Raw genomic sequence first — 27,831 nt, 5'->3', positions numbered from 1 at the left:
CCAGATACTAACAGACGACGTTGAACTGATTGCAGTAGCGTCGTGACGCCTAGATCGACGACTGTGACGACCCAAACGACCACCACGGAGATGACGGACCCGCCGCCACCGCCTCCGCCCCCGGTCTACCCTCCGGTGCCTACACCGCCGAAGAACAACAACAACAAGAGGATAACGAGCGAGACGGAGGAGAACGCGGCGCTGATAATCGGCATCATAGCCGCGGCGCTGATCGCGATCATCCTGATCATCCTGCTCATCCTGAAATTCAAGAGCCGTCCGGAGACCAGTTACAAGGTCGACGAGACGAAGACCTTCTGCCAGGACCCGAACGCCGCGCTGCTGGGCGCGGCCGGGTCCGGCCAGCCGTTCAACGGCTCCCTGAAGAACGGGGCGAACTGCAGCAAAACCAACAAGAAACGCGAACTGATAGACATCAAAGAGTGGTACGTGTAGAGACGGCCGTGGTCCTCGAGAGCCACGTGCTTCGATATGGTGCCAGGTGTCCACGTGTGCGTTTGAACAAGCTACCGAACGAGTGAGCCTCCCCTAGATTCTTCGTTGGTGCTACGGTGAACAAGAGAGACTGGTCCCGGGAAGCGGCTTCCGGCAGAAAAAAAAGAAAAAGCAGAACGGCGTGTTCCTTGCTTCCGGGGTGAGACCAACCGGTGTAACAGTGATCGATAACTCGTGAAAACTCGTTCGGGAATCGGCGAATGCCTCGATGGGACTGACAGGGTTCACTCGTCGTCGCGGCTCAACCGATGTATTTCGCGAGGCCACCGAACAGGTAAACATATCCGAGTGCACATCGCGTCGACGATGAACCCGATCGGAACCGGACAAGGATCCAACGCGATCGACGATGTGCTAAGCATCCGATCCGCACAGAAGCCAAGACTGATGTCGCGCCGACGGTAGGGTAAACACTGATTAGCGTCGAGGCTGACGATTTGTTAACCGTTCGAAGATTGCGCCGAAGGTCGAGCCGTAGGTCGAGCCCGAAAGTCGGTCGAAGGTGGCGCCGATCAGAGAGAGAGAACCGGTCCGAGCGCCGGCGGAGGTAGTGCATTTCGTTATCAATTCGTTAGGGCGATGCTCGAACTAATTCCCAGCATTCCTCGCGGGCGCGGACGAGCATACGGCCGCCGTTGGGAGCCTTGGAATACGGCTCGCGCGCTCCTCCGCAAATCAAACTTCTTCCTTGTTGCTATATTGTTAGTTGTGTATTATATTTATTGTATATGAAAGATTTATTGTGTACCATAGAACGTTCGCGTGCATGATCCTTCCTTTAGACCACGCCGTTGCCGAAACGGAGAACCGTTTCCGGCGGTATGCCACGGCGAGAAACGATGAAATCCTGGCTGAATGCCGAGAGGGGGTTAAACACGTTCGTTAAAAATTATAAAATATTTATTCGTGTAATGTAATAATTGGTTCTACGTGTTTATTAGGTCGTTAAGTGTGAAATGTCCGATTGGAGACTGAAAATTTGGTTATCTCGGGCAACAAGTAATATAATTAATCAAAATATGCGCCTGAACTATCAATCCCTTCCCAATGCAAAAAAGAAGAAACAAAGGACGATCGAAATGAAATATCGGAAACTTGATGCTTTAGGTAATCGGACATTTCGTGCTTAATGACCTAATACATACCGATACTTTTTTGAAGTCGAAGTATGTACATGGTTTTCTCTACAAGCCCCCCGAATCCTGCAATGGCATTAAGGGCTCTCTTACGAGCTCCCAAACAAAATCTTCGGTTCTCCATTGCGTGACAATTGGACACGTAAACTGTCACTTTCTACGTGAATTGATATCCTCCAGGATTTAAGTAAAAAAAAAAGATGAACTCGTCACTTGAACTAGTTACTTCCGATACAAAGTTTGGTCCGTTTCGAACCAAAGTTGTAAACGTGATATCGAACGAAATTATATTAGACTACGGATTCTATGCAATTTGTCGCAAGAATTAATAGATGAAACACGAAGCAAGAAGATCTTTACGTTGATCTCGAAAAAACGAGTTCGTAAACATGGAAGAAAATAATCGACGTGTAAACAGCTTAATGGATTTAGCTACGAGTGCGACCGACTCGTCGAATGTCAATATTACGTTTTATCGGTCCAACTGTGTAATGCGATCGTTAACTGACGCGACACAAACTTATTCTCGCGTTTACGAATCGTGCACAGTGGACACCTTTGGACCGACAAGGTTCAACTCCGTGATCAACAAAGTACCCCGATTTCGACGATTGAAAGCTACTGTGTCATCTTCTCGAGAACTCTTTCCGAAAATCTTGCCAATTCGATTGAAAATTAGAAATGCGTATTTCGGCTAGGATTCCGCGGATTCTCGCAACGGCGGTGCGTCTGCGGAGATAGAGGGCCGCGTTGTCGCGCCGTATTTCAAGGGTTGGACACGCTTCCGGTCGAAGGATCTTTCGTAGTCCAGTATACAATGTAGGCGAACGGGGGAGAAAGTGTTGGGATGAACGGAGCGCAGGAACGAAAGTATCGATGCGAACGATCCTATCTAGCGATTAACGAACTTATTGTTGTATAGAGAAAGAAAAAAGGAAAAAAGTATACACGCATGTGCGCGTACGTGCATGCACGTGGCAAGCGCGCGAGGCGAATCGACACGTGTATGGACGCGCGTGTACGCAGATATGACATTTATCGATTATGTTATACGTGTAAATTGTTTATGAAATTATATAGATTTTATTAACGAGAAAGAGCGTGGAGAGCGCGTTTCAGTGTACGTGTGTGCGTGGTTGTGTGCGTGTACCGTGTATATGGGCCCCGCGTTCCGCAACGCGAGGAGTCGCGACAGCGAGACGCGACGATTGGCGAACAATGCCAAAGCTAATTTAACGCGAGAGATAATTAACGCAGTAGGTTCTAAGTGACTCGGAGGACACTGTCGAGTGATCGACAACACGGCCATTGTGCAGGGACGCTTCTACGAAAGCACAGAATGCGAACACAGTATTTGCCAAACAAGGAAAACGAACCGTTTGACCGGTGCTTAACCCTTTGACGTCCATTTTCACCATTTCATTTTCAACATGCTCGTGCGGATCTCGCGCGTTCCGACCATTCGAACTCCGACGATGTTCCTCGACGACACTCGTATTTCTAAATCTCGACATTTCTTCACGCCATGTCTGTTCCCGCGGCTTCGCGAACCGAAAGCGAGTAATCGGGATCTTGTCGCTGAAAAGGAGGGCTCCAAAGGGTTAATTATATCCGCCGACGGCATAGATGGCTGATTTTGCTTTGTCGCATCCAGACTCGCTGATCCCTCGGAAGCTTTCTGCCAATCTTCGATTCAAGAAGCGATCGTTGTCCTGCTCATCGTGCCACATTGATTCTGTCGATTCTGCAGCGGGTTTGTTGCTTTTTAAAACTAGTGCTAGCTTTTCGGCGCGTACCTGTGTCGGTTAGAACATTAGTCGGCTCATGTTTCATCCTTGAATGGATTATCGACGAACTTCCATCCTGTAACGAAACTTCCAACGCTTCGGTAACCGAGAACAGTGTTAGCCGCGTCGGTGTGTAAGGAAATCGGGAACACCGATGTACTACTTCGAGGGGAATTATGCTTCACTTGATCCTCGACTCACCGAGAAGTTCGTCTTGGAAATGAGGAGCGTATTTGCGCCAGCGAGGATAGGAGACATGAATCAGGAGAGTATAATAATCGTGATTGAGCATGATTAATGGGGCTCTACGTAGCATAACATTATACAGACTATGAGATTATATTAAAATATATTCGTAGACTGTGGATCGTATTTCTGACAAAGCGGGTACCTCGAATGCAAAGCTTTTCAGATTTCCATCTCGTTTTAGTGAAAGTAAATGCATTCAAAAAATAATCTAGAACACCGTTATTTCGAACGTATTGAAATTATTCTGCGGACAACTCTTAATTTGGCATAAATATCCACAGTCTATAATTTTAGTTCCAACGAAATGACATATAGTGGTGGATCATTTAAAAGTGTCAGGTTACTTGTACTAAAAAGCTTGTTGCGGTATTTCTTCGTTAAAATAGATGAAAGTTTTAATGTCCCGATACAAATTTCGCAAGGAGGAAATAATTTGACAAATAGCGGGCAATTAGGCAAGTAATAATAAGTAAATATTGTCGATTATCCAGTAAAATAGTTGGTTTATCTAATAAAAATTAGGGAAATCGATCCAACAATGATCAAGGTAACGCAAAATGCTAGCACTAGCCGAAGCCTCAACTTTTTTTTTCGTACAGTTTCAGCCGCGTCATTGTAATTATCATTGCGCGAAAGATTCCTGGAATTATTTGAGTCCTCATGGAACATTTGTTGAAGGGGCCGACTCGTCAAAGAACTATTTTCCACGAGCGAAACGTTTTCGAGCTCTCGACGCGTATTCCTAGAACGATTAACTCGTTGGAGCGGCGAAACTCCGTGCTCGCGAATGAACGAAAGAGAGAAAGAAAGGGAGAAGGAGAGAGAGAGAGAGAGAGTGAAAGAATGTGGAAATGATGGTCGAGGGAACCATTACCTCGAAAGACAAGAAGAAAAACGTCCGATTGTTGAAAGCTTTTTAATACTTAGCAAAATGCTTGGCGCGTAGAGAACCTGCAGTCGGTGCGCCATTTTCTTTGAAACCGGCGTTCCTCGAACCTGGAAAACTTAAAACAGGGAATATTTCGTGCCGAGATAGAAGGGAAGCCGAGTTGGAATCAGCCGTTGTGAATCCCTTCGGGAATATCTTCTCGAGAAAGGAAAATTAGATTTTATTCGAACGAACTGAATAGTATGTCTCGATTTGTTATTTAAGGCATAATTAATATTGGTAAGGAACGTTTGCGGTAAAATATTCTGCACTTAATTAACGATATAATTAACTCCCGACGAAGCACGGAATCTAAAAAGTTAAAAGTATTTAGGATTCTAGAATTGCTATAAAGCACAAAGCTTGTAATAAGATACGGATGTATAAACATCAAAGACAAAATACTAAAAAGAATTTATGCAAGTTGTATCGATCTATAAGCGCTTACACGTTTGAGAAAATGAGTAAAACGTTTTATATTGTTTTTATTAGTTGATAGGGATACACGTGAAACACGTAAGCGGAGTGTTTTAATTATAACGTGCGTGTTCCTCGAAAGGGAAAAGAAAATGCAAAAATGGGGGAAACGAATTGAATTTATAGGATAATATAAAAAATAACAACACGCGTTCACTTTTATCAAAATTAATAATTCCACGCTGGTGTTTCGTTGACACAAGAATTTCAAAATATGTACTTACACTGCCGTTCAGAGACATACTCAAAGCACTACGCAAACTGCACAAAACTTACTTTTTAAAGACCATTTACGATTGTAACTTTCATGGCAACTTATAACATTAACGGATTTCTCTTTAATATATGATATTTTTAAAAAGACAAAATAAACAAAAAAAAGATAACGAAGATACCATATTTGTTTAGGAAACGAGGAGCACTGTGAATTTTTCTGCGACAGTGTTCGTTCGATTCAATTTTCCCTCTAAACTAATTCAATTAAAGGTTGCATCTTAAATGACTTTAATCGAGACCTCTTCGTCGATGTGGAAAAAGGTTCCTGGAATTTCATTGTTATGCAAAAATGAACTATTGCTATTCGTACTCTGTATTTATTCCGAAGAATATGTAAAGAAACCAAAACGAGCGCGGCTTTGTTGCTCTCGCTCTCAACGGGGTAAGAAGAGAAATATACCCCTTGGGGAAAACCGTGCTCACGTTTCCACATAGAAACTCTATTTCGAGAGAAATGCAACTAAAATAGCAATATTATCATTCGGTTATGTATGACTACAAACTTCCAGGGGACTCGTAAGTCTACCCTGCATAATTTATAAGGGAACATTATTATTTCCGGCTTTTTTCTGGTAAAAACTCCAAGATATCGGAAGGTTCGAGGAACACCGATCGAAGCGTAAGTTCTCGGTTGACGGCGCTCTCGAAGCAACTTTAAGACTTCGACTGCGATTCCCCCATCCGATTTACTTCCCCCTTATTAATTCCGGAAAGCCTAGCTCTCGCTGACGAGTGTGCTCGTTAGGGTCGTTATCGTCACAATGCCGCGTTCCGGCATAGAAACGTGCCTCCCCGCCACTCCCCGTAGGTGTCTCGTTACGACGATCGACTTCTTCCCCCCTTTCTTCAATTAGCATTTAAAACGTCCATCCTCCCCGGCCCTCGCCGAGCAATATAATTGGCTGCGACCGAACGCGGATGTTTAACCCTTTGGAGCGGCGCGGAGCCGCTGTTTTCTTATTTTTAACGAGACGATCTTTATCATTGTTCACGACCGGCTCCGAGCTCCAGGCTGAAACCGATATTTCGATCATTAGTCCGACGTGTACGATTCTCGTTAATTCTAGGACAACGATCAATTACACTTCGTTTGTAGTGTACACGTTAAAGAAGCGCGTCTTGTAACAGAAACGAAAAAGGGATCGAAAGTTTCTAAGAAAAGAATTGTGGGTGAAATTTTCCACCCGGAGGAGAACGGAACGTATAACTGTTAAAAAGATATAATCAAATTTCGTTGATCGTAAGTAGACTGCGGATCATATATCGTGCAAAATAAAGACTGTCTGTGATCTTTGCGAAAGACAGAGACGGTCGCTAGAGGGTTTCGTTGTTCTTCAACGATTTTAGTAGATTTTTTTATTATTTCAAATTACAGATACCCTTTTTTTATTTCTTTCATAAATGCACGAAATCCACAGTCTAGCCGTGAGCTTGATTTTCTTTTTGTATGAAACTTTATCCCATTCGATGTCCTGATTGTAACGTAACGATTAGTGTTTCGTGAAACGATGATTATGGGATGGAGGATTACCAGGGCAGACAGGCCATCGAAACGACAGATTTTCGAATCGACAGACGAGCCACGGAATGTGTTTTGAGAAAAAGAGTCTTATCCAAGGTGCGAACGTGGTCTTCGACAGGTGACAATGCCGGGGTACTGGCTCTCAGGGAAGCACAATTATACCGCGATTCAACTCCAAAGAACATAATCTAACCGATCACAGCCCCAAACTAACGCATATCAGAGAACGATTCCAGGTGATCTGCGACCGAACCGAATCCACAGAACGTCGCGTCGCGCGGACCGATGACGGTATTTTTAAAGTTTATCCGAATCAACGTTGATTTTCGTCTGCTTCTCGACACTCGAATGCTCTCGCATCCTGTTACTATAAATACTACCGGTCGAACCGATAAGGGATATCATTTCAGTGACGCTTGCTCGTGTACAAAACTTCTTGAAACGCGACAAACACACAGATACACAGGCATATACACACATACGCTTACAGCCTTTTTTCTCTGCTACTTCTCTAAAAAAAAAAGAAAAAAAGAAAAAAACGACGGGTAAAAGAAACAGAGAACCGAGACGCAAAAGATAGAGAGTAGTAAGAAAAATCTCGAAACTCTTTTATATCTTCTATCGCACAAGAGCTTGACGGATCCACGTGCAGCACGACCTTCACCGATAAAAGCAAGAGCCGCAAACTCTATGGCTTCTCACTGGCCGCTTTCTTCGACTTTCCTTTTCTTCTTTCTCGATCGTCGATCAATTTCGTTCCGAAAAAGGAACCGATAACGATCAAGCTTTTCATACACACACGTAAACACACAAACATACGCGCGCGAGCGCGCGCACACAGAAAGACATATACACGACGCGCTTCGAATGGCACAATGAACTCTTCGAAAACTCTCTCGACTTCGCCGGGACTTGCAAATCTTCACCTTCGAGATCATTCGTAGGCTATAAAACGATAAGTCGATGTGGATTTTGTAATATTTACGTGGCTACAGTTGAGTGGGCAGTCTTAACGATATCATCGACGACCGACGACGCAATATCGACGATCCATGCCCGAGAACAGGCCCGTCGGAGGATCGACGGATAGATCCTCGATCGCGGTAGCGCCGCGTGTCTTCTCTCGGACAGCATTTGCGCGACTGCGATCCGAAAACTATCGACTATCGACGAAACGACGTAACCGAATTCAATGAGACGCATCGTCCACATACCGCGAAATTGAACAAGAAACCCGGTATTTTCGTATTAACAATCGGAACGTTTCGCGAACCTTTTTGATGCATTTAAACTCTTTGTATTAAGTCCAACGTGATCGTTTGCATCCCTCCGTGTATAAACCGTGTGTGTAAAGCTAATCCGACTATGGGAACAGTTAATTGATGAAACATCCAACGATTTCGCTTCGTTCTTCGAGCCGATGCGACTTTGACTTCTACCATTTCATTTCCGAGCGACCCTCGCGCGTCGAGGCGAGAAGGGTCGGTCATGAATTTCAGGGGATTAACGAACAATTCTCATTAATACGAAAATACTAAACTAAAGATATCAACACAAGGAAAGTATGAAATTCTTTTTGAGTCGTGTACAACCTCTACAACTCTTGTCCCCCTTCTTTCTTAAGGAAACGGATTTTCTCCATTTCCAACTCAGCCGTTATGTGCCATGGAGATGGCTGCCGATCGCCATACGTGTTTGCCACCCCTCGAGAAACGCAAACGGGCCGTTTCGCGCCGAAACGGATCACTTTCTCGACGATATGTTCGCGGTATTTTCGCGAGATCCGTTCGACAAGTTCGCGCAGAAATCAAAGGAGGCTCGGATATTTAGCCGTCTCAAGGAAAGCCTGGGCGTTTCATTTTCATCAGCTCTTTTTCGTCCGGGAGTCGCAAAAGAATGTCTTCGACCGGAGCCTCTAATCAAAAGAAATCTTTGAGAATTACGAGCGAATTTAGGGATTCGATTTAAACGACGCATCGAGAATCAATCAAAGCTGAACGAAGCGCCGGGAGATCTCGTCCCGAAAGTGATCTGCTGACGCACAATTGCCCGAGCATATATTGTTATCACTGCCCTCTAAACTCTCTATCTGCATATCCTTCGATGTACTGACGACTAATGTTTATACTAAACTAGTTAACTTCTAATAAGATATCTTACCGAATGCAAAATGTTACTCTAATTAAACTTAAACGCATTAAACCTTGAAGTTAAGTGTGTCACGGGTAGGATCATACCTAAGCATAACTATTAATGCGTAGTGCGGCAACCAAAGAAGAGCGTAAACGAAGAACTAACGAAAGGAAGGGAGAGCGAGGGAGGGAGAGAGTGGAGCTGATTAGACGAGTGAGCGAGCGAGCGAGCGAGAGAGAGAGAGAGAGAGAGAGAGAATGACTGAATGGTAAGAGTGGTCGTGTATTTATAAGTGTATGCGCATAATGCAGAAGTAAACGTGGGAAAGAGAAGTGAGGAGGTGGAGGAGAAGGCGAGAGACCGTGTGTGCGACGAGCATTGTGAACCGGAAAGTCGTTAGATGCTAGGCAGACACCGAAAACAGAAAAGAATAAAAAAATAAGCTCACACAACTGTATCTAGAGTCGCTATAGCTAGATGGAATTATATTTTACATTGTACAGTCTATACGTATGGGTGCACTATATGAACCTAGATAGTGAAAAATATGAAGACGCAAACGGAAATACGCGTGAAACGTTACTGACGACGCTCCGAGCTCGATAAATATTTGCTGAACTCTAGGATCGACGGCAATCGCAAATATTTTTCTTGTTCGCTACGCTGATCGACGACTTTTTTTACACGTGCGCACGTGCACACTGGCTCGCGTGTGCGTGCGCGCGTGTCGAATGTCGAGCGTTCGAATGTCGTTTCGATTCAATTCGTGCAGGAAACGATGTATAATACACAGAATGTTCGCCGTCGCCGTTCCAAAAGGTCTGTCTTGTAAATGTGAATGGCGTTAAACGAAGAGTTGAATTATCCTTGTTTTCTTTTTTGTCCGAATGTTCGGACATTTTTTCGTTTCGCCGTTTTTTCATTTCCATATCTCAGAAAATAAAGCGTCGAGTGTGAGGAAGGAACAATTCTCACTGTAGCTTGTCTTCCCAAAGAAAATGTCTGTATCAGCGACAATTATTTCGAGCACGGGAACGTGCCCGTTCAAAAACAAGGTTTTCTTCTTTTTATTAAATATTTGTGATAGCTCGTCTCCAGTTCCTAGATAATAATTCATACATTTATTGTAGGAATAGGATGAATAAATTTCTGGTTTGCAAGTGTAGTTCACTAAATGATTCTTGTCGCTGACTGCAACCGCGTGTACTTCCTGCATTGAGGCTTGTTCGAGTTCAAAAATACGCACTGCTCATTTACAAGAGAACGATTGGTAGAAGATAACGATAATTTGAACATCCTGTGTATATTTATTCGTACACAGAGTTGGGCATGGTTTAATGACTTGGCGACTGCAATTGACATATTTGATCAGCAATTGCGATTAAGTTTACACATTAAGTTTTCCTCGAAGCCTCGATTAATGCTAAACCTACCGAATATTGAACGATAACCGACACGTGTTGCCGTATAAAAATTACAGAATTGAGTTAATTTCGATTTTGTACAATTTTGAATCAAGCACCGTAAAATACGTGTGGGTTTAGTGTTGAATAGAATTTCAACTGGAAATGTCAATACAAAAATCAACAACCGAATTCGCCAATTGATTAAATCGGTCTCCGATTTGTCGACGATCGAACGATCGACTGCGATTAAACTTTTAAATCATGAGCATCGTTCTGTCGCTCGAAAATTCGTATCGTTCAATGCCCAACTCTGTGTTCTACCTATACACGGACACATGCATTCTCTAAGGTTGAGAGTTGAGAGAGGCGCGTCGAGCTAATCGCTCGGCGCCGCTCGAGTCAGATGTCTCGTTTCACGGAAAGTCGGCCCGACTGCGAGCGCAGTATAATTACGAGCGTAGCGTACGATGGTGCGTATAGATTTTTTACACGTCATGGCGACGCCTCTTGTGCCGTTCCGTTAGAATTTTCCGGTTTTTACCGCGCGAATTTACGACGCCGCACGATCCCACGCAATCCGCAAAGTATTTCTTTCGGTAATGATTTACGAAAAGATCCTCCTCTCCGATTTCAATGACATCTGATTATGTTGCACAGCTTAACATTTTCAACAACTTTTTCCTCCATGAAAATTATTGCTCTGCCATCAGTTTCCGTGATATTCGTGAAAAACTGGAGACCAGATTTTCGGGGCATTTTGAAAACCGATTTCGAAAACTGTATATTTACAAACGTTATAAGCGCAGATCAGTTCTGGCTTATAGCTCTTCGTTGCTTATTTTAAAAAGTACTCATGTTATAGAGATTGTTTACCGGTCCCCGTGCCGTGATCACGAAAACAGTAAATAAACGACCATACAGCATGATATTATAAAAAGGAAAGAGTTTTTCGAAATGTCGAGAAGTATAATATAAAGTATAATATAGTTTCACCAAAATCAGAAAGGAGGAGCCTTTTGTAATTAATTACCTTTCTTTTTATTTCGCGCAGCGACGTAAACGTGTCTCACAGGAGACAGAGTGAAAAGGGCGAGAGTAAACAGTGTGTCGTATATTTAAGGGGCAAAAGAAGAGAGAAAGAGCGCGAGAGAAAAAGAGAAAGAAAGAGAGAGAAAGTTAAGAAAAACGAAGCACGACGAGGATACCTTTTACAACTTAAATCAAAGCAACTCGCGCGCGCACGTGATTGATTAATATACATATACGATGCGTGCACAGAGACGCATTACGAAATCTCTTGAAAAATCGGAGACATGTAAATACATAGAGATAATGCCATAACTACGAAATTATATGAATAAAGTATTGAAAATGTGAACCAGACTGTGTTGCTACCTTGTTTCCTTGTTTGAAATTGAGGCGCGGCTTTGGGCTTGTCCGCCCGTGAATTTGATTTTATTAGGTGCTGTCTGCTTTTAAAGTCTTTTCGTTGAGAGACGAAGTAACTGGTCGAAGAATGTAATCTGTTACTCCGTATACCAGAATCGTATACGTCAGTGTTCGTATACCTAAATAAAAGATAATTACACGTCGCCTGCTACAAGGTGAGTAGAGATTATCTATTAGCATTGACCTTATTTCTTTTATGCAATTTTAAATCCACCTTAAGCTTGCTATTGTAAAAAGAGGTTATGTTTACTTTTGAATATAACCTATTTAGAAAACAAATTTCAATAAAATAGAGCAAGGAGGAGTTTGCAACCTTTAATAATGATAAATTAAAAATACAATGAACAATCACTAATAAATATTCTTATAGCGATTACTTTTAATAAATCATGGATTAAATAAATTGTTAATTCAGTGAAAATGATTGATATACAGGTTAAATATACTTCTAAGCGATTTATGTTTCTTCAAATCGAATCTTTGGAAATGAAGCTTCCTTTTCTGCTATGAATTTAATCTTCATGATCAAGATAATATTGTTTTGATTAGATGTAACTGAACAATGTAACTGTTACTTGACTCGTTACACCGTTTAGCAAAATGCCGGAAATCAAGATTACTCCCTTGGGAGCTGGCCAGGATGTTGGAAGAAGCTGCATTCTTGTGACAATGGGTGGAAAAAATATAATGTTGGACTGCGGCATGCATATGGGGTTTAACGATGAAAGACGGTTTCCAGATTTCTCGTACATCGTCCCAGAAGGTCCAGCAACTAACTATATCGATTGTGTGATCATTTCACACTTTCATTTAGATCATTGCGGTGCTCTACCATACTTCACGGAGATGGTAATACAATTCATTATGTCGATCATATTGAAATATTAAATTTTTATTTGTATTCTATTTTATAGGTAGGCTATACTGGTCCAATTTATATGACACATCCTACAAAAGCCATTGCACCTATATTACTCGAAGATATGAGAAAAGTAGCTGTAGAGCGTAAAGGAGAGAGTAATTTCTTCACTTCGCAAATGATAAAAGATTGCATGAAGAAAGTAATTGCTGTTACATTACATCAGTCTGTTATGGTTGACCCAGAATTGGAAATAAAAGCATACTATGCAGGACATGTACTTGGTGCAGCAATGTTTTGGGTTCGTGTTGGCTCCCAATCAATTGTATACACAGGAGATTACAATATGACTCCTGATAGACATTTAGGAGCTGCATGGATAGATAAATGCAGGCCAGATTTATTAATATCAGAGTCAACATATGCAACGACCATCAGAGATTCCAAAAGATGCAGAGAAAGGGACTTTTTGAAAAAAGTATACTCTGATTTATTTATGTTTTAACTAAAAACTTAAGTGTATGTTTTAAGTATCGTCTGTGATGCACAACATTTTTCTTACAGGTTCACGAATGTATAGACAGAGGTGGAAAGGTATTAATACCTGTATTTGCTCTTGGACGTGCTCAAGAACTTTGTATATTATTAGAAACATATTGGGAAAGAATGAATTTGAAAGTTCCTGTCTATTTTGCTCTAGGATTAACAGAAAAGGCTAATAATTACTACAAAATGTTTATCACATGGACTAACCAGAAAATTAAGAAAACTTTCGTACAAAGAAACATGTTTGATTTCAAGCATATAAAACCGTTTGACAAAGCCTATATTGATAATCCTGGGGCGATGGTAGTATTCGCTACTCCAGGCATGTTGCATGCTGGATTATCTTTACAAATTTTTAAAAAGTGGGCCCCAAATGAAGCAAATATGGTCATCATGCCCGGCTTCTGTGTACAAGGAACAGTTGGACACAAAGTTCTAAACGGTTCTAGAAGGATTGAGTTTGAGAATCGACAGATAGTAGAGATCAAAATGTCCGTCGAATATATGTCCTTTTCTGCACATGCTGATGCAAAAGGAATTATGCAATTGATACAATATTGCGACCCGAAAAATGTTATGCTAGTACACGGGGAATTCGCGAAAATGGAATTTTTGAAAGAAAAAATTAAACAAGAATTTGGTATTAATTGCTACAATCCTGCGAATGGAGAAACTTGTGTTATAACAACTATTTCTAAAGTTCCGGTTGATGCGTCTTTAGCATTATTGAAAGCAGAAGCGAAAAGGTATTCCGCGTTGCCACCGGACCCTAAACGACGAAGATTACTGCACAGTGTTTTGATGTTACGAGAAGACGGAGCATGTCTTGTAGATGCGGATGAGGTATTTAATATTTATTTAAGATATCAATGTCGTATGTATATATATATATGTAATGGAAAACACTGCTTTTTTATTTAAGGTGACAAAGGCAGCTGGCATAATGAAACATATCGTACGATTTACGTCTACAGTTCAAGTAAGAGACCCTGGTCCAGCACATTCCACAACTTTAAAATTGCTGCAACCTTTGAAAGAAAGACTATCAGGATGGACAGTTCAATTAACTGATGGATCGATATCAGTTGAATCTGTTTTGGTGAAAGTAGAAGGTGATGAAGATGATCAAAAAAGCGTCTACGTTTCGTGGACAAATCAAGACGAAGATTTAGGTAGCTATATTTTAGGATTTTTGCAAACAATGTTGAATTAAATAAACTTACAATGTTTAAAGACCATTATCATGAACATTAAAAATGTATAGTTTATATATTTTAAGAATTTGTTTGTAATCTGTGATACCATTATAATAAAAAAAAAAATAATTTTTAAGGAAGAAACAAGCAAGATATTTTTTTGTAATATTATCCATTGTATTTTAAAATAAAATATTTAACTAGAAGTATAATTGCTAAAATGTATGAAATTTATTGCGCCAGAACAACAATTGAATGATGTTTTAACGTTTCCGTTTTTATAACTTTTACTCGTACATTTCTTTTATTTATATTACAGTAACTACATAAAAATACCTATACAAAAGTAATTTGCGGTCGCATTTAACTTTTGGATTGCAAGTGAGTTAAACATGAGTAAAAAAATATAAACACACACCAAATCATTTTTTATAATTATCTCCTCGTTTATTATATTGCCAAAGAAAAACAAAAGTAATTGTATAAAAGATGTAAATATCAATGATCGTATTATCTGATTCTGAAATTGTGATTAAATAAATTACAACTGATCGTACATACAAGTTGTTACTTAAACTCGCTTAATATTCAACGTCAAATAAAACAAACATTTCATCAACTATTTCTACTCTTCTAAATGTAAAGTGCAAATAAGTACGGTGTGTAACTAAACATACGCGGTTCTGTAAAATAAATGAAACAATTGTAATTTACGAAACAAGTATTTAATATATTATAAATAGAGTATTTTTAATTATCTGGTTCGTAATGCATGATTATAATAAAAATTATAATTCATTTAAAAATAAACTAACATAAAAACTCTAATAAACGCTTTGAAATGCCCAATTATATATATAAATCGCTCTATTTTTGTTACGTTAGTAGATTTCGACCTGTTCATTCGTATCGCGAAACAGATTTTATAATGTCTTTGTTGTAGTGTTGTGCATGATTTTTTCATTGTGATTTTATAAACACAATACAGTTATCAGTAAATTAAAAAATTCCCTTTTAAAAGCCGTCTACCAAATACACTACAATTTTTCTTTGAATATAGGTGAACACACGATCGTGCTTGTTTATTGCACATAAATTCATCAACAATTTTAGCTTTGTATGCAAACGCTTTAGTAGAATGAAAATCACTTAAAAATCTGGTGTTTGCTAGCTACGGAAAATACAACTACACAAAAGTGTAAGTTCTTCCATTTGATTGAGTATCGTGCGTTTCTTTTAATGTACATATTCTTTCTCTTCTTAATGATCCGATATATTAATGCTTCTTAAATAAAACACTATAAAGACGCTAAGAATAGTTATAAACATCTGAACATATTTTATAAAACAAAAAGTAATATTTAAACGATAAAAATTGCTTCACCGCAATTTACAATGCATCATTCTTTTATCATTCTTATTAAGGTATGCCTATCCGAGTTTATTCAGTTTCTGTAACCATGATAAACGTCAGAATCAACATTTCTCACTTCTTTAACTACAAGATTTCATTATTTATATTTTTCCATATAATAAAATATGTTATTCTTTTTATAAGAAACGTTATTCATATCATTATATTAGTCTTCTCAGTAGCAAAGATTCCCACTCACGTTTTATATAACATGGGAGCATATGCAATTACGCTTGTATTTCCTTTCTGAATCTCCTGCTTTCATGCTCTTTAAAGTTACTTTTCCCTGGACCACCCTGAAAAATGCATTAATGAAATTCATTATTATGTTATAACGTTTTAGAACGTAGCTATATAAATAGGAACAAATATTTTTACCCTTCAATATCTTTTTATGATAATTTTTTGCATGCTGATTTGTATCGAATGAAAAATTCGAGAAAGAATTGGAAAGATATACATATATTCAAAATAGGGAATTTCAATCAATGTGTGTGTGAATTAACATACAATGTTAAAAAGAAAATCAATCACCAAACATAAACATCAATATCAAAACTGTCTTGTTAATTACGTATGTGAAGATTTGATAGGTATTAGGAAACAATGATCAGTGTCTTTTTCTTTGTGAAACAAACACTGCAACATAAAAATTCGAAAACATCTCATTTCCCCCTCTTGCCCTCCATACAACTGTATTTACATAAAACTAGATGTTTTCTGCAATATATAAATACAATACATGCAACATATACATCATTGAAACATTTGTTAAATAAAATGAAAATAACAAGTAATGTAAGTAGACATCTATGTGTCTACAAATATTGCCATTTCGAATTTCACTTTCAACTTAAAAATTATTACCAATTTAAATTTATAGGGACAGACAATTTACATACATGTGTCTTGTTAATAAATTGTAATAAAAATTATGATGTGCGTATATATGAATATACATGTGAGAAGATTTAACTATAAAATTGATAAAATTATAAAACATATTTATACATATATACATTGATTAGCATTTAATGTAACTACATGTCAGTTGTGAATGATTTCATAAATGCAGTTATAATAAAGAGCATAGCAATTGAAATGAAAAATACTGTATCAAATTATGAACTACTGAAACAATATCTGATAGTATGCCAAAAAAATAATAACATAGGGACTCAGATTTATTACAAGCAATTGTTATTGCCTTAGAAAATCCATTATGTAATTACTACAGAATATTTTGTATTGGAAAATAGGCGACTGATTCTTACTGGAACGAAATAACATTCATTGTAATACTGAGCCCAAGTAACGAAAATGTATATATAAATAAATAAAAAAATATATATCATATTTTAATAGCTAAGTGAAGTGCGGCTATATGGTAATCGAGTCAATAATATTCTTGTCCTTCTCTCATAACTTTGAAGTTTACCTTCCTCTTTTTCTTGTGCTTTTTATGCTGCTGGCTCATCAATGGAATCCAGCTAGCCTGAGTGTGGTTATCTGTCATGTGACAAGATTTGGAGGAGTATTTTGTAGAAAGGGAGCTGCTATCAATTTTCTCGTTGAGAATGAACCAAATTGACAGACTTGGCTATTGAACTATTTGCGAACTCTGTATTCTTGAGAAGAGTATTTTCTAATGCAGCTATCAGAGTCTGTGCTGCTAGCAGTGGCTGCATTTCAGATATTATTATTATTTATCTCTTTGTATGTGACAGTACGTAACGACAATTTGTTACATTTTTACAGTCAAACGATAGAAAAATTTGTGAAATCGTCATTTGAGAAATGGTTTCAAAACGCAAATGATGAACAACAATTGCATTGCAGATACAGAATATTTTGATAAAAATTGTATGTTCTTATACATTATTGAAACAATTCACATATTTTACTTAGTGTATTTTTAAATAATATATGCTCAATCAAATTTCTTCGTGCTTACAAAAGTGACAATTAAATAAATAATTACTTCGGTACGGAAATGTCAAAAAGATAATTTTACTTACAATAAATAAATAGACCTGTTGTATTTTGAATTGTTACTTTTCCAAACACGAAGCGATGTATAAAACACCTATAAAATGGCAATATTAATTATTAATAAATAACACCAGCAAACTAATCCCTGTGCAGTAGTAATAAATGCAGAGCATTTATATGATACATGAGAAAATAGAAATTCTCTAATTACATCAAATTATCAGATATCGTTTGAATGTGGCATTACTGAACGACTCGCATCCACATCACTCACGATAATATGATGACAATGCAAAACTAAAACAAAGCGTATAAACAATAATACCACATCCAGATTTGCAATTATTATAAAAATTGACAAATATTACAAATAGACATAGAATTTAAGCGTAAACACCTCCAGATTTTTCTGCTGCTAATATCAAGAAAATAAATTTTAATAAAATTTAACTGTATTTAATATGATTATTATGCATTCCCAATAATTCATTATCTTGGTTACATTAACACACATTCAACGAACATAATGAGTTTCTAATAAATATTATTTCGTAAAAGAAATGAAATGTGATGAAGAAAATTCATTAAATAAACTAAATTTCATTAAAAAAATCTTTCACGAAATGATATCTATGTATGCGGTTATTATTATACAATTATTAGATATGAAGTTATGGCAAAACACAAAATTCTTTTGTTAGTCATTACTCATGAAAATTGATTATGATTATCATGTCTTGTTAATGTTTGCAGATTACGTAAATTCTTATAATTTCGAATTATAGCGCTAATGTTTCTCATTACAGCTATAATGCAAGCTTTGTAAACTTTTATATAAAAGGCACTGGACAAAAATCAGAACACTTACAAAACGTTCAAAGTCAATGTATACTGACCTCGGAATTAGAACACTCGGATGTCGGTGGTCCATTCAACCTTTACTGTTCAGAACTGATGCAATCTCCACTACCTGCAGTCTAAAACGAAAAAACTAAACATTAATTCTATTTGTACATTTAATTAATTGTGCTAGTATACGAATGTTATTTATACCTTCAATTGTGTTACTTCTTCTTGAAGTTGTGCAACCAAAGAACGCAATTTAGTGACTTCTGCATCTAGTGTTGACCTTTTATGATATTCAGATTGAAGTTCTCCTGTCAAACGTTCATTCTCCTGTAATAAGAACAATTAAAAAGTGGTGATATTTATTGATACTTTATTATAAAAAAATTTGGCTTGAAAAATGATTTACCTCCTGCAGTTTTTCTAACGCTATTAAATCACGAGTATTTCCTCCACTGGGAATTGTTTGTGGTGTAGATCTAAGAGCCAACAATTCACGATTGGCCTGTTCTTTATGAGATTCAGCATCCTTTAACCTGGTTTCCATTTCTGCTACCTTCTTTTGTAACTGTGAACAGATCGACAAATTTTCCATTTATTTCGTAACTTCTCTTTAATTTTGTAATATTCTATTTAATTTAAAAGATGAGCACGTACCTCGATCCTAAGATTTGCAACCTCAACCTCTTTTTGCCGAAGTTGAGCTTCCCACCTTGTTTCCTCCGATTCTACGTGACATTGGAGCTTATTTAGCATACCCTCCTGTAAGTGAAATAAATATTTCACGAGTGTGTCATAAATAAAACAATAATACAACTGCCAGTGATATTGTACTCACAGTAGCCATGATAATTTGTTTGTAATGTGAAACCATATCCTGCAAGTTTTTGTTTTGTTTCTCTGTATCTGAACGAGTACTATCATCCACATTTTTCTTCTTTAATTCAACCAAGAAGGTGTTCGCTTTTTCTTCGAAATCACTGAGCCATTGGTCGTGTGATTTTTCGGATACTTTTACTTCTGGGAATATCCTCATCAAGAAAGCCTTTGCTAATTCTTCTTGTTCAAGTCTCACTTTCTGTGCAACCTCCTGATAATAAATGAAACGTATATTCGCTCTTGTTTCATTAAATGCATTAAATAAGAGTTGCGATATACAAAGGGCCTAGCCATATAAGATAATAAAATCTGCTCTTACAGCTTTTTCAATGAATATTAAGCTATCGAACAGTGTAATATTTGTTGAAAAAGCTGTAAGGGCAGATTTGATCATCTTATCTGACTAGGCCCTTTCTAGCATCATGAAGATTCTCATCTGTTGAATTTTAATATAAATGCGTCGATCACAAACGAGAAAGGGATTAGAACAAATTTGGAAAGAACGGACTAGACTAGATAAAGTGGGGACTTACATCAAAGTTTTGCACATCACTAGATTTAACACGCGACTCAGCAGCAGAAAGAGCATTCATCACTTTCCAGTTTTTCTTACGCAACTCCTGTTTCAACCGTAAAAAGATTATCAGTATATTATAGCTCGATAGCTATTACTTTACGTAAAAACAGATATAAAAAGCTTAAGTACTAATATCTCAAAATTAAAATATAAAAATAGATTGGCAAAGTGATGGAATCAATTAGAGTGATTGGTACACGGACAGATCTTTCCGGCTGATTACAAAACTTCCTCTTAGCTATCAATTCTATTTACGGATATATTGCTACTTACATTATTTTTAGTTCTTTGATCTTGTAAATTATCACTCAGAAGAGTCACACGATTACGTTGATGATTCACGTCACTTTGCAACACGTCGATTTGAGCATTCGATTGTTTCAGTTCCGCTTCCTTGTTCGTTAATTCTGTCTTTAAGGCATTCAGTTGACTTTCCTTTTGCGCCAACCTTACAAAAATCATGCGTTCAAAATTTTCTGCAAGTTAAACTATAAACATTATGATTGTATACATTATATACATACAGATTAACATGATCTGCAAGCTGTATGTTCTTCTGAACGTTATCATCGATTCCATTTTCTTTGTCTTCTGTAGCTGGTCGCTCACTGATCGTTGCTAATTTGGACGACAATGATTCATTTTCTTCTTGCAATTGTTTCAGTTGTTTTTGCAAATCAGTAAGATTCGCCAACTAAAACATAAATAAAAAATAATTACATTTCCATTAAATTACTGCAATTAAAATTTCTATCTATATCAAGAATAATACCTGCGTAGAAAGTTTGTTGTTTTCTTCTTGCAATAGTGCGTTTCCAAATTGTAACTCTGTTACGGCAAATTTATTCTCATTGCTCTGCAACCTATCCAATTCAGCCTTCAACATTTTCATTTCATTTGCCATTTCATTTGCAGGTGTAAGCTCAACCTGAGCATTTTCTAATTCAGCTTGTGCTTGTTTCAACTCTTCCTTCAATTTCTGTATTTCAATCTGGCAAAGAGACAGACTTTCAGCTGTCTTTTCAGATTCAGCTTTCACAATGTTCAATTTCTTTTGCTCGGCATCTAATTGCGCTTCCAGCTGTGCTACATGTTCCGTGGTTTGTCTTGTCACGACCCGTAAATTGTTCAGCTCGTCTTGAGATTTCTTGACCTCCTCTTCCTTATTCGCTAGTGCTATTTTAAGAGCTGTAATTTCAGCTGCTTCAGATTTTGCTTCATTCATAGAGGCTGACAATTCAGATTTTAGTTTGCCCAGTTCAGTCTGAGCTTTAGTTAATTCTGCTTTCAACGTAGAAACATCGCTAGCCTCTGTTTTTGCGGCATTTAATTCTGATTGCAACGAATTCACCTGTTTTTGAAGCTCTTGTTCATGGCGATGAGCATTTTTTAGTCTGTGATCCAATTCCGTTTGAGCGCAATGAGCCTCCTGTAGAATTAAATATATTTTATTTGATCGATTTGATCCTTTTATCGTAAAAGAATGATATAATTTCCCTTACCTCAAGTTGTCTAGCAACATCTTGTAATCTATCGCCAGCTTCCTTGAAATGTTGTAATTGTCCTTCTGAATGCATCAACTGACCCTGCATAAGCCCTAACTGTTGCCGTAACATTTCTATCTCAGCTGTGCTACTATCACATGTCACTTGTAATTCACTTTGCATCTTTTGTACTTCTACGTGCTTTTGAGCTATCTGTGCTTTCAACGCATTCTCATTTTCACGCATCTTTCCAAACTGAACCTCCATTTGCTTCCTCTGCGTTATCAGCTCCTGCTGCAAATGACCTTGAGTCTGTCCCTGTTCCTCTTGCATCTTATGAATGATCGTAGCATTCTCGTTCACTTTAGTTTGCAACTGTTCAATCTGTCTAGTGAACCCTTGCTTTTCAGCAGCATGACTTTCTAAGATGTGTTGCATACGTGTATGTAAGGTCTGAGCTTCCGTAACCTTGGCATTTAGTGTTTCCTCTAACTGTCTCACATTAGCTGATAATCTAGATCTCTCTGAATTGAGTTCAGTTCGCAATTCCTTTAGTTTATTTTGGAAAGCAATATTGGCTTCATGTTCGTCAGCAAGAGCCTTCTCCTTTTCCGCCAATTGCTTCTTCAATTTAATAACAGGGTCTGCACGACCTTCTGTCCACTCTGAATGTTCTGATGGATTATCCAGCTGTTTATTCAGAAGTTGATCAATCAGAATTTGGATTTCAGAACGACTAAGTTCAGCTTTCTGAACTAAAGGCATCAAAAGAGATACGTTAACAGCATCTTTGTCTCCTCCTAAAATAAAAAGACATTTAAAATAAAAAATGTTGCTATACACATTAATAAAAATCAGTTTACGATAAAGAGTATAATATTCATATTATCATGTTTAGTACGATTTTCTTTTATTAAATATATTTTATTTTTTATTTTAAAGCTCACACAATTCTAACAATTATTAGTGAGATGAATGAATATTTAACATAATGTTACATTTTGTAAACAATATATAAAGTATGTAATGCATATCTTGACATAACCTTGACAGTAGTATGGTCATTGACCTGTAAAGAGGGAAGGGGAACTGATCCTACCACAGCCACATTCCATAGCACTAGTGAAGGATCTGCTTTTATATACTTAAAGTAAATTCTTTACAAAACATTCTCTATTAATTTTTAAAAAACATTATCATAAACTGAATAAATATTTAAATTTTCTGGACCAAATTTTCTTAATTTTGTATTACTCTGTTGTGTATTTTTGTATTAACTTTAATTAATGTTAATTATTTTATACGATATTAGTAACAGCGCATAAAGTAACTTACCAATTTGAGCTAGAATATCATTCTTCTTCTTTGTCTTCTTAGATTCTTTAATTAGAGCTTGAATGAGTGGCGCAGATTCTTTAACTACTTCCTTTGTATCCTTAACAGGTGTTTCTTTGTGTTCTTTTGTTTCCTTTGGAACATCTTTGTTAACAAGTGGTTGGGCATTAGCATTTACAGTTGCTTCTTTCTTCTCTTCTTTCTTCTCCTCCTTAACATTTTCATCTTTCTTTTTCGATGAATCTTTTACATTTTTCTTTGTTTTTGTTGGAGTTTCCTTGGGTGATTTATTTACAACTGGTTCAGACTGATTGAGTTGTTGCAAATTTTCCTTCTGTTTAGTAAATGAACATTGAAATACATGACCTTATAAAAAAGGTTGAAATTGACATGGAAACTTGTAACAAGTATATAATAATAAATTTTGTATTCAATTAGTTATTAATAAAATTACGCATAACTATATAATACAAAAAGAAAGAAAACAAAATAGTAAAATATTCATATATGAAACTAAAAGTGTTAGAGAAGAAATATAAATTCATCACAACAACATACAAATTTTTAACTCCCAATTACTTGAATCAATTAAGGAGTAGTTTACAGATTTAGTATATATCCCAAATTTGAAAAATCCGTTGTTACTATTAAATAAGCATTAATACTACTTAATGTGGTTTTTAAATGTGTTATAAAAGCAGCAGCCAATGCAAAATATGAAAAGTGAATGAAGTGCAGACGAGGTAAAATAGTCTACCAAAAGCAGTTCACTCACACTGTGACTCCGTATGAGTTCGAGGTCGTCCTTTGGATGAATGAGGTCAAAATGATTAGCCTCTGCCAAGGGGGGTTGTGAAGGACTTAATTCAGTCACAATAACCAACGGCTCATCTTTATTTACAAGAATTGGCTTTACCTTTTCAGACTTGCCTTTCTTCTTACTTCCTTTGCTACCCTCCTATGATTCCAATGTATATATCAAATGTTTTTCCCATGTATTACAAATAGTAACAACAAACATAAATATTGTTTATCTACAAAGGTATATCTATGACCTCACATTATATAGAAATGGACAAATAAACTTATTACTAACTAGAAAGAAAATAAAAATACTACAATACAAATAATAAGTAAAATTTTGTATTTAATTTATATAGAGTTATAACTTATTTGTTTTTCACCTTGAAACTGTATTTATTTTGACGTAATGGTAAACATAAGAACCTGAAATTAATAAATCTATTGCTTATAGGATATAAAATATATGCAGAAATAATATTTTCAGAATAATTAAAAAAGTCAATACTTTGTTAATTTATTTAGTTTTATTATTAATGATTAAGTAAAATTCAAATACTATTATAACAACACTTCATATCTTTACAAAAAAATAAAATAAGTTCAATGATTGATAAGTAATGGCCTGTATCAAAGCTGTTACTCTATTTAACTTATTTCATCAATTTATGCTCTCATTTTTATATTTTACTTTAAATATATTTATTAATTATTGAGGTTATATATACATTACGCATTTTCATGTTATTAAAAATCCTAATAATTAATTCAATACTTTTTTAACAGACTTACCAAGTCATAACTTCAATTATACAAAATATATTTAAAAATATATTATATAAAGTAATTTAGAGGTCTGTAAAGTCATAATATAGAAAATTCTAGAAGATATCAAAAGGTAGACTGATATTAGGTACAAGTAGCAAGTGAAGATCATCAAGCAGCAAATGTTTCTAATTTTCATTTAGAAAATGTATTTTAAGAAACTTTTTATAAGATCCGGTTGTCCATTTAAATATAATGTACACAAAACTGTAATAATGATTTCTATGCATATTTTACAAATTGCACAAAGGAAAACATTATTAATTGGGATCTTACATTGATATATTATAGGAGTGCACCGTTATTATCCATTAATTCAAATAAAAAAAAACAATAATTGTAAATAAAAGTAAAATATTGGTGCTACAATTATTAATAAAGATCAAAAACAAAGTTTATTATCCACTTTTAAAAAATCGATAAATTAAGCAGATTATTATTGCATATGAGGTAACTATATTAATTTACACAAAAAAGCAATGTTGTACATTATTAAAGAGTTATATAAGTATATTATAATCAATCCTTTAACAGAGTAATACCCATAGAGAAATGTGATACTTCATGAACAGAAAGACCTTAAGTGATATATGAGTATGACATACAATATGTGAGCATACCATGTTTCATGCATAAAATGTGTGAAAACACAAGGATACAAAAGCATATGTGGTATTTCAATTTTTATGTAGTGACCGCTAACACAAAAATACTTAACATGCAGTAAGCTCTTCAAATATAAAAAGAGTACTAACCACTCTTTGTGTGTGTGTGTGTGTGTGTGTGTGTGTGTGTGTGTGTGTGTGTGTGTGTGTGTGTGTGCGCGCGCGCGCGCGCGTGTGTGTGTGTGTCAATGATACAGTTCACTCAAAATTAAAGAATGCAATATCATTTTAAAAAATCATGGAAATTAATACAAAAAATAATTTGAACCATTTCCAATAGTTTTTTAGATCGATTGTCTTTATTTTTAATAATAAGTAAATAAACAAAGTTACTTTCACTGCAATTCGTTCGAAATAGTATATTATTTGAAATGTGATTTCAAGATGATTTCTCATTATAATAAATAATTTTGTATGTAAATACATATAAAAATACATACATACAAGTATGCACGTGCCGATTATCGTGGAAGTATTTTTTAATTAATTTAAATGATAAAAGAATAAACTGTTCAGAGTTAAGTTTCCTATGTTATTAATTTAAGAGGTATAAGAATTAAATTTTGTTTTGAAGAATTTTATACATCTTTTTAAGTTTGTTTCCTATGTAAACATTGATTTTTAATAGCTTCCAATGATAATCAATTCAAATACACTTAGGATGGGCATACTATGCAAACAAAAATTAAGAAAATAAGCTCTTACCCGCAGTAGTGGCTCTAGGGGCAATATTTGAGGATTTTCCTCAAATTGTACATGTTCTGGTTTCTCTTCCTTATCATCTTTCTCCTCTTTCTCTTCTTTCTTCTCTTTCACTTTTTTTCCTGCCTTATTCTTATGTTTCTTTTCTTTACCTTTATCTTTCTTACCTAAAAGAAATAGTAGTTATATAAATGTGATAGGTAAGTTTTTCCTGAAGACATAAATAAGAGTTATCTCTTAATGGTACTGTTAAATGATAGTTTCCTGTACCCAATAAAAGATCATCAGGTAGTTTTCTTTGTTCAGCTATAGCTTCTTCATAGGACTTTTCTTTTATGCCAAACATTGATACTAAAACGATAACTGCTGCCGAAATGACTACAACTGCTACATATACCAATCCTGTCTGGACATCCATTTTGACAATGTCTACCTATTAAAGTAGAGCATCAAGATATTCTTATTAGCATTTATTATAATTCAATAAGGTATACATATAAAGTGTACTTTCAAAGTTCTAAGAATTTTATTTTTTTATTTAAGCTACATTTACAAATAGAGCATATGCATGTGCAAACAAGTTAATCACGTAATGATTAAGGATTATAATCATTTAGTTTGTAGCAATTATTTATTAGATATACTTGTACAAAGTTGTGAAAATTATTAAACAATAAAAAGAGACATAAAAAAGCTACTACACAGCATTTTAAAGCTATGATCGAAATGAAAACAATTGAGAAAACTTTTAAAGAAAATTGCATTGAAATATATAGTATTAATCTCAAAGAAATATAAATGAACAAGTAAATTACAGATAATTTTCTAGAACTTTGAAAGTGTACTCAATACTTTAAAATCATATTACTTTACCACTATAAAAATGAACATTCGGTTACATAAAACTTTATACCTTTTAAATATGTTATGCAGTTCTTATCACAACTTAGTCTGAATAGATTTGGAGTAATTCCAATTTTTCTAATGAACTTTTTTTTGCATACGACACTATTACCAAATACAATATTATTTCATAATATTTCTTTATGCGCTTTAATTCACCAAAATAGATATTATTAATTAAGTTCGCAGTATTGAAAGACGTTATTTTTGAGAACGATTTTACGCATTCCAGAAACTTGAATATACTATTGTAGCATAAAACGAACTACAATAAAATAATTTAAGAGGTGGAAGTTTCGGGAAATATCATTGTGAAAATGACATATGGATGACAATCGGATCATCGACACAATCACCGGAGATGAACCGAATTCCTCCACGTTAAATCGCATATAGGTAGAGCCGGCGAAATGATTTGTATTGAATTAACATTCTATTAAATCAATGGAATTCGCTGGTTCTTTAAACTTACGTAGCCCAGTAAGAATATTTCCAGTAAGTTGTTTCTGCCAAGGAATGTAAAATGAACAACGTGCTGTGTTTGTCTACAGAGAATCGCGATGAGAATTCACGCACAACGATTTCTTCTCAAGAATTATGGCGGCCGGACGTACAGACAAGTATACGTGTTCGAAGCCACGCCTATCAAAACTTGTGTTTTCTGATTGGTGGTAAATGTTGCCACGTATGCAAAACACTGACATAAACAAGAATGAAATTCATCCACGAATTTTGTTAATTGTCGATGACAATTAACCACGGTGAATAATTGATAACCTAATTTAATTCATCGCAACTGACACGTTGCACGACACACATGAAACGGTCGATACGTTTGTGTGACACTATGTCACTTTTATACACTAAGTTCATGTTGACCAACTTAATAAAATATTCGGTTCGATTACTTTTCTTATCGCATAATAAA

At 36.2% G+C, this 27,831-nt stretch overlaps 3 protein-coding genes and 1 long non-coding RNA gene across 19 annotated transcripts in view; 2 read left to right on the top strand and 2 right to left on the bottom strand.

The window, feature by feature from the left end:
* Nrx-1 (neurexin 1) overlaps window positions 1–11,808 on the top strand; it is a 724,770-nt gene extending 712,962 nt beyond the window's left edge. For 8 of the 13 annotated variants that reach the window (XM_076522634.1, XM_076522633.1, XM_076522637.1 and 5 more), the window contains one exon: window positions 36–11,808. In XM_076522634.1, coding sequence (XP_076378749.1) covers window positions 36–456 — 421 coding nt within the window. In that variant the 3' untranslated portion in view covers window positions 457–11,808. The remainder of the gene's footprint in view (window positions 1–35) is intronic. The other 5 variants (XR_013033607.1, XR_013033611.1, XR_013033609.1 and 2 more) reach the window with 5 other exon arrangements.
* An 84-nt stretch (window positions 11,809–11,892) lies between these two features.
* On the top strand, window positions 11,893–14,692 carry IntS11 (integrator complex subunit 11). Its single transcript, XM_033468731.2, has 5 exons — window positions 11,893–12,034; window positions 12,476–12,728; window positions 12,794–13,216; window positions 13,303–14,127; window positions 14,207–14,692. Exons 2-5 carry the CDS (start codon window positions 12,480–12,482, stop codon window positions 14,495–14,497), a joined length of 1,788 nt encoding a protein of 595 aa, XP_033324622.1. The 5' UTR covers window positions 11,893–12,034; window positions 12,476–12,479; the 3' UTR covers window positions 14,498–14,692.
* Window positions 14,693–14,902: 210 nt separating this feature from the next.
* On the bottom strand, window positions 14,903–27,749 carry LOC117219207 (uncharacterized). Of its 4 annotated transcripts, XR_004489971.2 has the most exons (18): window positions 27,376–27,749; window positions 26,271–26,433; window positions 26,004–26,167; window positions 23,783–23,965; window positions 23,008–23,341; window positions 21,691–22,472; window positions 20,961–21,617; window positions 20,713–20,882; window positions 20,462–20,636; window positions 20,145–20,231; window positions 19,571–19,822; window positions 19,390–19,494; window positions 19,142–19,300; window positions 18,940–19,062; window positions 18,783–18,863; window positions 17,913–17,980; window positions 17,333–17,576; window positions 14,903–16,190 (listed from the first exon to the last, which is right to left on the bottom strand). XR_004489971.2 is itself a non-coding variant. In XM_033468162.2 (16 exons), exons 2-15 carry the CDS (start codon window positions 26,416–26,418, stop codon window positions 18,825–18,827), a joined length of 3,378 nt encoding a protein of 1,125 aa, XP_033324053.2. In that variant the 5' UTR covers window positions 26,419–26,433; window positions 27,376–27,749; the 3' UTR covers window positions 14,903–16,190; window positions 18,783–18,824. The 4 variants fall into 4 exon arrangements, 1 of the variants encoding a protein (XP_033324053.2); XR_004489970.2 differs by lacking the exon at window positions 17,333–17,576; XR_004489974.2 differs by lacking the exon at window positions 17,913–17,980.
* LOC143259595 (uncharacterized) lies at window positions 24,124–25,997 on the bottom strand. The gene is made up of 2 exons (XR_013033612.1): window positions 24,601–25,997; window positions 24,124–24,234 (listed from the first exon to the last, which is right to left on the bottom strand). It is a non-coding gene; the product is annotated as an uncharacterized LOC143259595 (long non-coding RNA).
* Window positions 27,750–27,831: the final 82 nt, after the last annotated feature.

The sequence above is a fragment of the Megalopta genalis genome, chromosome 6, assembly GCF_051020955.1.
Source record: "Megalopta genalis isolate 19385.01 chromosome 6, iyMegGena1_principal, whole genome shotgun sequence".
In the NCBI taxonomy this organism is placed as follows: domain Eukaryota; kingdom Metazoa; phylum Arthropoda; class Insecta; order Hymenoptera; family Halictidae; genus Megalopta; species Megalopta genalis.
The sequence above is the reverse complement of the archived record's forward strand: the minus strand, read 5'-3'. Positions and strand labels throughout refer to the sequence as shown.

Coding starts and splice junctions, on each gene's coding strand:
- IntS11 (XM_033468731.2), top strand. CDS start 12,480: ATGCCGGAAATCAAGATTACTCCCTTGGGAGCTGGCCAGGATGTTGGA. Junction 12,729..12,793: donor TACCATACTTCACGGAGATG/GTAATACAATTC, acceptor TCTATTTTATAG/GTAGGCTATACTGGTCCAAT. Junction 14,128..14,206: donor GTCTTGTAGATGCGGATGAG/GTATTTAATATT, acceptor TTTTTATTTAAG/GTGACAAAGGCAGCTGGCAT.
- LOC117219207 (XM_033468162.2), bottom strand. CDS start 26,418: ATGGATGTCCAGACAGGATTGGTATATGTAGCAGTTGTAGTCATTTCG. Junction 23,966..26,003: donor CCCTAGAGCCACTACTGCGG/GTAAGAGCTTAT, acceptor TTGGAATCATAG/GAGGGTAGCAAAGGAAGTAA. Junction 23,342..23,782: donor AACTCATACGGAGTCACAGT/GTGAGTGAACTG, acceptor TTTACTAAACAG/AAGGAAAATTTGCAACAACT.